The sequence below is a fragment of the Helicoverpa armigera genome, chromosome 7 (assembly GCF_030705265.1).
Source record: "Helicoverpa armigera isolate CAAS_96S chromosome 7, ASM3070526v1, whole genome shotgun sequence".
NCBI lineage: Eukaryota > Metazoa > Arthropoda > Insecta > Lepidoptera > Noctuidae > Helicoverpa > Helicoverpa armigera.
The window spans coordinates 8,078,842-8,090,914 of NC_087126.1; the positions used below are offsets into that span (position 1 = coordinate 8,078,842).

Sequence of the window (12,073 nt, forward strand, 5' to 3'; positions counted from 1 at the left end):
ATCTAGCCATGTAGGTCTCGTTCGTGGTGGACATTTAGACCGGAATCGCCCATTGTCCTTTAATGGTTCACCAAAACAGCGCTGAAGACACCTTTTTCACTAGGGGAAGTAAATCAATGTTCGATATTTTCAACCATAGAACAATCTAGAAAAGTTTGTACCTTATGCAAATTCTGATACAAAAGCAAGATAAACTTGACGAGGCACAGTACGGTAGCTATTTTTAAAACTGTTACGTAATCGACAATACTTGAGCGAAGAATGTGTCCTAAAATACTCTAGACAGTTCACGTCTCACAAGTCACCCAACGAGTCGGAAACGTCCGCAGTAACAAAAACAGGGTGGTTACCCTAACCGACGTCAGATAAAGCACATTTTGTAGAAAGATATATTCTTTTCTTTAATTCGTATGTTTGATTTAGATGATTAGTTTCATGAGTTCGTTCAGGTTGTGAAAATAAACTTAGTACGAAAACAGATTTAAGCACGTGATTTATTGTAACAGATAGGATTATCTGATTGCGACTTTACTAAATTAACTTTCTTTGATATTTACTCAAAAGTTATCAAGAGCAATTTCTTTAAATTATTGGAGTGCTTAATGTTTGAACTGATTAAGTATGTAGCAACTAATAAATATCGATGTCATCAATTCTGAAAAGTTTATGAACGAACAATACGATGTTTATCAGAACTGTGTTTTTCACCATACTAGGCAAGTTTAACCATTCTTAACAATATTTTTTATGATGTGTGAAACAGTATGAATCATTCGCCCAAACATGAAGTACCTAAAAATAAACCCATTAAACGTACCCATGAATACAAAAGCGATTCATTAAAATTATTAACATATTAGCCATCCTGTGTACTCCACTACATCTGGTTACAGCACTGAGTCACACATTACGTGTCCTACAACGTGTTACTGTAATACTCGTAAAAACTATCCCAATTACGAATAGTGAATCAGTTGGTTTAACGTCCCTTAGGCTCCTGCCACACGTGCAAGCTCACCGCACTTTTGCTTGCGCAGGCGGGCTTGTACACGGAAAACCGTGCTTGTTGGGTTTAACGACAGCGTTCCATGTAGAACTGTGGTCATGCTCGCGCGTGTGGCAGGAGCCTAAGTCGACAATTGTTGCGATTACATACCAATTCCGAGAATACAGCCTCCTTTGTGGTCTAGCCGAGGTCAGGCCTCCGTCACTCCATGTACTTGCGCGCTATAAGTGCCTACCGCCCAGCCGAGCGGTCTCGGTCCGCCGGCGGATCAAATTCAGTTGCGGTTTTCACAAGCGAAGCGCGCGCATGCCGTTCAATTTTTAACCGACTTCTAATAGTGCTGTTCGTTCGTACGCGCATTACGATGCCGTGTGGTGCCTTATGTGCTGTAACTTTAAAGATTTTTTTATTTTACCTACACACTGATGTATATAATTATGTTTTATCTAGGTTTCTTCTACAGTCAGCACCAATAGGTATATAAAACAAAACAAACTTACAAAAATAATAAAACCAACTTTAAAAAAAGAGAACCGACTTCAAAACACTAAACCGTAAGAAATAATTTATTTTTTGATGTCGGTGCTTTTTCGATTCGTAATTACCAGCTGTTAGCACCAACATAATTACCAGCTGTTAGCACCAACATAAAAAAAAAACAAATTATTTCTTACGGCTTTGTGCCTTATTTGAAGTCGGTTCTCTTTTTTTAAGGCTTTTTTTTCATTTCTAGTGAACATCTCCGAAGATCATCATCAAACTAAGAAGTATTATACTTATTTTAAAACGTTCTCCTAAATGTAACAAATCCTTTTCTGAAAATCGCATCGATATCGGTTTAGCCAAACGCGAGATCATCGCGCACAAACATACATACCTACAAACCATAGAAGTCAAACTTCTCAGTTTGGCCTGTACCTATGTCTAATCACCTCCTTTTTTTTAAGTTTGTTAAATATTTTATAAATGATAAAATTTTTAACTGCCACATAAAAGTCAGAACATATTCACAGATCTCAATAACATAGATAAAAAGTTATGTTAATTTAATTTTACCGAAGAGGCAGCCCTGCGATTACTGTGGAATCGCGCGGTGCGAAGCAATCACTGCTGTACGCTTGAGCATTTAGGCGCATTTTAGCATACAGTGGTTGCTGACGCGAAGGAGTAGGCAATTATCGTAATAGGTATTGGAAGTTTTCTACTGAGTGAAGTATCTGTAGTAATCTGTGCCGAGGTGCCGCCGGCACAACAATACGATGATTAAATTCGAACAAACTGGTCATTATTACTTTAATGTCGATGATATTGAGCCGTTTCTGTCCGAGGCATCGTTTGAGTTAACCACAGTTATTATTGCGACTTCATCTTTGAGAGCTTTTCATTTGACAAACAAGTTTGAATACCTTCTTGTTGTTGTTTTGTAACTGCTGTAAAATGTCTGAATGCGTTGCGAATGCAAATTTAAATTCGTGCAATACGATGCAAATACCTTAATATTTAACTAGCTACTAAAAATTTGTTTTACGATGACTACTTAATATACATATCTAGATGTTTAGTATCTAGATCATTTAGTTTCAATAAACATATAAATAGAGAAACAACTTTTGCTAACACCAAAACTAAAACATGCTAATTAGACTAATAGCATTTACGATTGCTAAATAAGCAATTAAAAATTGTTTGAAAACCGCAATTTTATTTGCTGTCAATAAAATAATAAAGCAAATATTAGAAGCGTTGATAAACTTCTAAAACGCGACATGTATGGTAATGTTGCTTTAATAGTAATAAAACCACAACAATGTGATTCGTCATCAATTAAAGATGTAGGATGTGCAAATTAATTAGCGGGATCATTAGAAGCGGCGCCAATGACACAAAACTACCGTATTATGTTCGTTTTAACACAATACTCTGACCGTATGTGAGTAACGAATTAATTAATCCCAGCATCCTAGAAAGCCCTACATTCATATGAATTTCCATGAAGTCTGTCATTGTGATTACGATGAGACAGAATACAGTCATTATAATTATGGTGAACAATTAATTTTAAGATAATTACTCATGACATTTTTTAACATCTTTTAAATTGAGATCACATTTTTTCTGGAATATCTGATGATCCACAGTAATGAATCATAATTAGTCCTGGTTTCTTTTAATTAGCAATAATAGCCACTGTAACCAGAACTGCAGTAAAAAATTTTATCCTTAATAAATAAAGAATCATCTAAAACAACAATTTACCGTCTATCCATTTGTTTAGTATCGTATAATGAACATTTTAATCTACAAAATGTCGCTCAAATACATCAAACTTGTCATCATTACTCGGCGGGACCAGAAAATAATTACTTGCATTAAAACAAGGGCACGTTCTAATCAAATCACGTACTACGTTTCGTAAGCGTTTAATTAACTCCGAGTACGATGCAACCAAGAACTTTCGTAACCACTCGTACTAAATAAAAGTAGGTATAATAACAGGACAACTTTATAATAATACATACAATGTCTCAATTATCCCTCGCCTGTGTGGTCCAAATCATTATCCACACACTGTAATAAAGAATACTACAACATTGTCGATATTTAGATCAGCTATTACGCTCAGGCAACTTGTAATAGACAAGTTATTAGCATTATTATGGACATTATAGAAAATCGGCAATTCGTTTCATCATTCTATTGAATTTATGTTATTATAGTTGGGCAAGTTATGAATACCGTAATAAATATGAAAGTTAATATTGATACAAGGAGAAAATATTGTTTGCTGGTATGCCAGGTGTAATTGGCTCCACGCGATATCTTTGATAGATCTTATCGCGTTCATTAGTATAGAACGCGCGCATTACCATAACTAGCTTAACGTTAACGTTATAAATACACGCTTTGCTTATAATCGTTGTTAAGCTAGCTCATTGCTATTTACTGAAACCAATAGTAGAATCTGAAGCGATAAGTTCATGCGGAAAGCTGATACTATCTCGTAAAGAGAGCTTGGTAATTATATCCGTCGCAGTTGATCAAAACACCGATAATTCAACGTTGAACACCACATTATCATCGGACGGTTAGAGAAAAATAACCGTCCACAGTGTTAGTAGAATGGGTTAGTGACAGTAAATTTGGACAATGGCTGGCGGTCTCTATATTTATGTGTTTGTTATCACGCTCGGAAGTCTCCTATCTTACTCTGATTTACACTGGCCTCTTACTAGACAAACAGTCAACAACGTGAGAATTTACTTTTAACACCTTTACTGCGATAAACGAGTTCACAGCTCGTAAGATACGTACGTGGACATACTTTATTGAGGGATCATTAAAGTGTCTATTGTCTTCGAATTGTCCAGACCAGAGACAACAATCTTGGGCGCCGTGTGTACTGAACCGTGATGATGTCAATCTTTTGCACGCGTCGTTTCATATTTGTATACCGTATATACAAACTATACTCACGGTTGACGTCACAGCACTTGGGTGTCTATTAGACGCCAGGTTCAAAGTCAAAACATTTTTTTGGTTTTCCCAAACATGATTGAACTGACTAAAAATAATTTTGTGACTTAATACTATGTTAAATTGTCTCGTTATAAATCTCAATCATGTGCTAATATTATCACAAATAAAAAACAAAGAAGAAAAAAGCTTAGAAGCGGATTTAACAAGTATGCATGACATAGAATCTGATGTATCAATATTGGATCAAGCGATGACTCTAGTCCGTGGGTGTACCATACCTCGAACTTCATCGTGTGCATTTGAGATAGTAAATGATGATACGATTGTACTGTAGAGTGAAACATTAAGTTTATCACCAACTTCCCGGAAAATAGGCCTGTAATGGGTGTAGCTTTATAATAAAGGAATCTGTAACAGCGAATAAATCGTCAAAACAATAAAACCCTTAAAAGCAGAGCAGTAAAAATCTATTAAACGGACGATCGGTACCACCGGCGTTGTTCACAATTTATAGACGGGGTGATATGTACACGAACGGGTTTGTAATGACGACATGATTGTCGACAGTCGACATGGAAAACAAGTAAAAATACAGCCGTGATAAATGAACCGAGTGAGCACGCGAGCATCATTACGAGCGCACGTCTGATCATCTTCGCTCAGTAAAAGGTCGTATAAATGAAGGTCTCATGACAATACATTTATTCCCAATTTTATTAATATCATAAAATAATAGCACCATTTTATTAGTGGCCATGTTCACCCGACGTTACCTGTCTAGACTAAATTGCAGTGTGATGCAATTTACGTCGGAAATTTTTCCCGCGTTCGGCTCGAATTTTCTGTCTGAGTCACTCATAAAGAATATAACCTGCCCCAAGTTTCTGTAGAATTTTCTTTAATTGTTCAGCATTCACGAACTAGAGGAGAGCTTTCTTGTCAAAACAAGTATCTCAAAAATCTATTGTCTAATAATAATATTCATCATAGTAAAAACTGATACGTAAGATGTGTCGAGAGTCCTATTCTCAAAACATATAGACCTGTCATTAAGTCGACATGCCTTTTAGTTAAGATTCGAAGTAGCTGTACGGGTGGCGCATTTGTCTAACCTTAACTGTCAAACAGATGCGAGGTCCGCACCTTGATAACAACAGCGAACTATCTTAGAAATGCCGATGGTTATTTATGTCGATGACGGCCGACGATGGGGCGCAGCGACGAACAAAAGACCAGACAAATGATCGAGATAATCTTCAAGTTAAAGCTGAGCAAATCATTTTATAAAGTGATATGTAGTGTGATATACACGTATTTCAAACTTATTTGTTTATTTGAGATACAATGGAGAAGAGATATAAATTATAAATCATTTTCCTTGATAATTCTGCATAGTGTGTAGATGAAGGATAGGTACTACGTAGACCATAAAAGATATTTATGATCCTTATCCATCAACAATTTAGTCACATTATAAGTATTTAGAATTTTATGAAACGTATCAATTAACCGAAAATCTGTAATATGACTACACCGATAGTGTCAGAGTTTACGACATAATAAAATGCCGTGTGTTTTAGTTGCAGGGGACAACTGCTACACGTGAGTACACGCATCGGTGCTGCGACAAATGCCTTTCAAATTCCGAAAGGCATCGGATCCCGCGTGGGCGGCAGACGCCATCGACACAAGCGCTGGATGTGACCAAGTTCAATTGAATACGAGAATAGGTACCTCTACCGGCACCAGTCGGGTCGACGGCGGCCCTTAGGCGCGCGCCGCACCGCCCACGCTTCGCGCGTAGATTTATAACATTACCCATATTCGGCCTACGAATGGCGCCAATTCGACGCTTCAAATTAAAATCCGCCGCGAATGCAAAACGATAACTCCGCGATTTGATAGATAGCTGTTCTGTTTCTGATTTACGTACCACCGTATAAGGGCGGGTGTAAACTTGTTAGGCTGTATCATCCTTAGGCGAAATGTCGTCGAAAATAAAGTCCGCATCAATCACTAGTATTTAGTGGTCTGTAGTCAACTCTTGTTGTCGAGTGATTTAGAGCTGCAATATTTTTAAATGCTCCTTGGTTTTTGAGAGCTTTTAAAAGAATGTCGATACGGACAATCTCCGCTATATTTCAGTATGAAATATTGTCGCGGTTCGATATGGACACAACAAATACTACGTCACTTCTCAATGGCTGACTTTCAAAGGTTTATGTGATAAAGATTACGTCTGGAACATGTACGTATGTGTGTGAGATACATCTTCTACTTGGGCGAGCTAAAAAGGCTCGGCGTCGCGTCGTGACGTCGTCTTACACGAGAGCGCGATTAATCGCACGTAAACAGCGCCGGGGAAGATGGACTTACTCTGTCACTTTGTCCTCGGGAGGTATAATGCGGCCTGGCATAAAAATTTTCTTGTGTAGTATGCCCGCAGCTTTTAATTCCTATAACAAAGAGACCAATCATTATTTACATAGTAATGCTCATTTACATGAACCGGTTGCATTTGAAGTATGGAAAGTTATCATTGTCTATTTTTTAGTTAAACTGTTTTAAATAAAGTGCCTGTTTGGATTATTTGTAACGTGTGTTTTTTTTATATATTATAATAGTTAGCAATTTTTTTTTCTGTATTTATTCAAATTCTTAAAATAAATAAAAATAAATTACATGCAAGCATACCGCCAAAACTGAATTCAAATACAAAGTACACATTACTTCTTAAGCCGGTTCCAAATGATCGTGTTATTAAAGATACGCATTTACTAATGAGATTATAGAATGTAAGTAGAGCATGAGAAGGCCAATGGTAGGCATGACGCAGAGAATTCCAAAATGGAAGACTATGTTTTAAGGCCAAAAACCGTATGGAAAGCTATTGCAATGTTAGTATTGAAAAATCACTGTATAAAACAATATTCTGTTAATAAATAATTATTAAATTTTTATTTGCAGTTGTCTAAATGTCTCAATATCAGATCATCGAGATATTTTTGTCCACAGCGATTTATACTACTTCAACTATAAACCCTTTTTTTTTACGTACATTTTCGGTGACCGTCCGAAGATAGACATGCCTATGAACACTCCATTTACTATTTATTCAATGGCACGTAATAATGAAGTGAGCGACGAGTCACTAGACGTCAACCGATGACAATTACCAATCAGATTAGAGAGGTGTCGAAACCCAAACCAGTCAAATTCACTACGGCTTAATTAATAGAGATATTTAATATTACTAAATAAATCTAATGTATTAGACTTTATAAGTGAATAAGTGGATGTTTGAATAATATCATGAGTATGGGAATTTGGAGTTCATTGGCTTATTGGTGAGCGATTAGTTGCACTTCATTTAGAATAGATTATAATAAGCCAAAAAAAATAGGAACGATACTACTTAATTCTAGTGATTGACATTTACAACTAATACTGTGAAGTATTCAGGTTAGTTAACTGATTTGGGAGTTTCTGTTTTATATTTATTATACAGTCTTTTAACCACATCATTCAATATTGTACTTAAATTCCGGATTATTGAACTGTAAATTTGAAAAAAATGTGTCACGGGACCAATTGTGTTCTTCACCATGAGACCAACTATTTGAAACCGTGTAACTAGTGCAACCTTTCATAAAAGTCTGCAAGCGCCTATTTGAAATAAAAACATTTGAACTTGACTTTAAGATTTTTCAACATAACCTGACCCAGAGCCTAGGTTCATAAACTCAGCCTTTTACAAGTGCTGTAAATTTCACAGCGTACAAACGTGTAACGGGTTCAGCTCGTCACACACATTAGCTAAGCACCATGGGACATCACAATGGCGACGAATGTATCAGAGCCCTAGACATTTATTACAAGTGTTGAAGTGTGCATAATGGGACGACAAGTCGCAATTGTGTGTCACAACTAGCTTTACTGCATTCACAGCTAGGCGATGTGAGTTCTTCATAGAATTTGCCGACTTGTTCAGCCGAGATGTCTTCACGATTCGACGCCTGTTACTCGTTTAGAGGATACCGTTTTATTTGCAGTAGGCTTCGGATTATTTTGGAGTCAATTTTATGCTTCGCCGTATACGAATGGCGATGAGCGTATTTCAGGACTAAGGGTCGGTTGCAACATTAACTACCTATAACGCACCATGATGATGATGTCCTCCTAGCCGATTATCGGCTACGGCGGCTGTTCTCATGTTAGGAGATTAGCCAACTACGCAGGACATATTATAGTGCACGAGCATTTGCGCAGACACAGGTGCACTCACTATTCCTTCACTCTCATAACCCGATGGGACGGCAATTCGACACGACCGGAGAGAGATCAGGCGCAGGACCGACATTTACGTGCTCTCCGATGCACGGGTGTATCAATCACCAGCTTCCAGGCTCCGGGCTGCTTTGTGAAAGTCTTCTAAAACCCACAAAGCGATTTCGGCCCGACTCGGGAATCGAACCCGAGACCTCGTGCTCAGCAGCCGCACTTGCGACAGCTAGACCAACGAGGCAGTTAACGCACCATAAGCAGACGTCAAATCCCCAATTTGACCAATCGACGGTAATTTCATGGATAATACCATCCGGTTCGGTTTTCGTTATAGTTAAATGGTGCAACCCTTCATTTGTAAGAAACTAGTTAGGTACAGTACAAGTAATTTGATGCCTTGATTATAATTTCCATACAATTGAATTACAATTTACCAGGTTTCACCTAAGACTGCTTAAGACATCATCACACCATTAACACCTGCATTACAACATCATGAAACTCTCAGTATAGCTATAAATTAAGGAGTATAAAGGCCTGGTAACGCCCTAAGCCAGGGCATGTCGTTTGGCGACTTGGACCACAGCGGGCTTAGAGTCAACTACTCCATGGAACCCGTGTTTTACGATCGGATTATGCTAGAAGATGAATGCAAGGCAATCAGACGTAAGCACGAACAAAGCATCGTACTGGAAAATGTGACTTTCAATCGTAAAACTGAACATAATTTTATAGCTTCCCGGTATTCTAACACATGGCGGGCGGGCCGGGATTCCTACGGGCGCTATCCACACAAGTAAGAGTCGTAACCAGCCCTACACGTTGTCTTACATTTGTTAGCACGAGTGGTTGTTACCTTTCATTATTACTAACAACCGAGGAATGTTTATGGAACTAAGATGTGCGTTTCGGTATGCGATGTGTGCAAAGTCTGAGTACTCTTTTGTTCTACTACAATGTCATTTGAACAGGCTTGTCTGGAAGACCCACTTGTTGTGTCTACATACCTCAGGATTGTAGTATCGAGCTGTGTTTGTCAAGTCTATGACTGCCCCCAATTTCGGAATTTTCTCAAGTAGAGCGGGAATATCCCATCTGCAAATAAAACACATCGTTTGTTTAAGTGTACGGCCTACCTAACCTGATTGTGAAATTATGACAGATTAGTACGTAGGAGTAAACCCAAATAGTGTCCAATTACAGAAAACTGTGTACCCGTCGGCGTTAAATAAATAACTTGAAGAAAATCGTTCAACGCAACAGTTTAAATATAAAAATAACTTTCTAAATTAGTTGCGGCGCCGGCCTACCTACTGCACGTCGGCAAACATTTGCATAATTATGGCGTTTTAACAAGTTTTTCTTTAAACAATCAAAAACACCACTGAATTAGCAACCATCGTTTGAATTCAATTTACAGTATTTTCAAGATTCAAGGCGATTTCTTGGGGTTCTTCTGTTAAATAGAACGACATTCCGTAGGCTTTATTGTTAGTTAGTTTTGAGGGGAAAGCGAATAAACCCTTATAAAATATTTCTACAGGCTTTACGTCACGCTGAAAATTCAATTATCCGATCATCATTACGGTGAAAGGGCCACGATGGGAACCACTTACTGCAAACTGTCAGTTTTTCAATTTACAAAATGTCCACTCGCGTTCCGTTGGCGCCATACGTTTACAGCACTCTGAGTATTGAAGTTTTAAATTTCAATCTTAATTAAACGGAATTAAGGACGGTATTCAAATGCAAATTGGAAATGTAAAATGATATCCATGAAATTGATATCAACTCCAGAACTGACGCAAATTTTCAATATTTATTTCATCCGTGCTGTCCACACTTTCACTAATAAATAAATTATCATCATGTGACATGCAGATGCAGGTCCCTAATCAATAAAAATATTTATTTCTTACATTTCTTTAATCGCCTTATTGTACGCCTGAACATTCTGAAACAAAAGAAAATATTTACATAGTAAATTAAGTTAACGATGTGTTAGATTACGTTTCGGGTAGAATATGTTTGTAGTGCTATTAGTGTTCGCTTCTCTGGTCGTAGACAATGTGTCTTTGAGAAAGCCGCACGTAGGCGACGGCGTGTGATAAGGGAGCAGATCAATCATCTACTGGCCCTACCTGACCGGTGTCAATGAACTATGTCCAATGAGGGCCACCTGACACGATCCACTTTGGGACTTTTCGACACACGACACAGGTTAAAATCAAAAATTAGTATGCTAATAATATGAAAACGTCGATGTTTAACTTATATCGAACCAGATAACCAAACATTTAACCATTCCAAGAAATCGATAAGCTTTTATATCTACTGTATAAACAAAGTATTAGAATTTTAAATGACTCCAAAATCGACGGACATAAATCTCAAAAACCATTCCTGTGCACCCCAGGCCAAAAGTTTTGGGTGAAAAATTTTCAATTTTGCCCAAAATTACGTTAAATAAAATGTCAGGGTCCATAATAATAGCTTGTTAGAGTGGTCATAATTTATCGACGGTGTTGACATGATATAAAAAGTTTTAAAAAGTGAGCGCCAGGAGGTGTGTGTAAATGGGGTTAATTTTCAATTTGGATTCGCCGGTGGCCTTTATAAATTAACAGACGGCAATTTAAATAAATCCACGTAGTTATGTTACGAAGAAGTATGCATACATATTGAATATTGTTGATTAATAATAATATTTTATGTGATCGATTAAAATTAATCGATGACATGTGAAAGTCGCCGAAATTATTCGCCGACATCTTCTTTACGGCGACGTACCGAGAAGCAATCCGCAATTAATTAATTGTTGAACCGTCTGACAATTATACGAATGTAAATACTCGCAATAATTTAATATACGTGGGGAGCTTAACCTGCTGCATCTGGTTAATCCTTCATTATTAAGTTAATTAAAAATCTTTACACGAACGATACCTACTCGTTTATGTACATTACTCCCGTACGATTTTCTTCGGAGCCATGGCTCAAATCAGCGAAAGTAAATAAAGAATGCAAAAATATCCTTTATATTGAGTTGAGTACAGTTTTTAATGTTAGACAGTATTTAATTGCCTTTTGAGAGAAATAATACAGAAAATATTGACTCCGTTATACCGGAGGTTGAACAAAATTTTAGCCTCGCGACCTCATCGGGTGCACTTACCACGATTTTCAATTAACATTAAAGCACCGGAACAAATAAAACGCAGTCTGGACAAAGGAGTTTATTGAAACCGCGAATATCAATGTAAAAAATGCGGTGGCACACAAAATGAAACCTTGACTTCGTATGTG

The 12,073-nt window shown here is 37.4% G+C and overlaps 1 protein-coding gene across 3 annotated transcripts in view; it reads right to left on the bottom strand.

Moving 5' to 3' along the window:
* Nucleotides 1-12,073, bottom strand: part of LOC110373029 (RNA/RNP complex-1-interacting phosphatase) — a 210,088-nt gene that overhangs the window by 167,363 nt on the left and 30,652 nt on the right. For all 3 annotated transcript variants that reach the window (XM_064035654.1, XM_021330128.3, XM_021330122.3), the window contains exons 3-5: nt 10,687-10,721; nt 9,775-9,862; nt 6,860-6,939 (exon numbers count right to left, since the gene is read on the bottom strand). In XM_064035654.1, the coding sequence (XP_063891724.1) occupies nt 6,860-6,939; nt 9,775-9,862; nt 10,687-10,721 (203 nt within the window). The remainder of the gene's footprint in view (nt 1-6,859; nt 6,940-9,774; nt 9,863-10,686; nt 10,722-12,073) is intronic.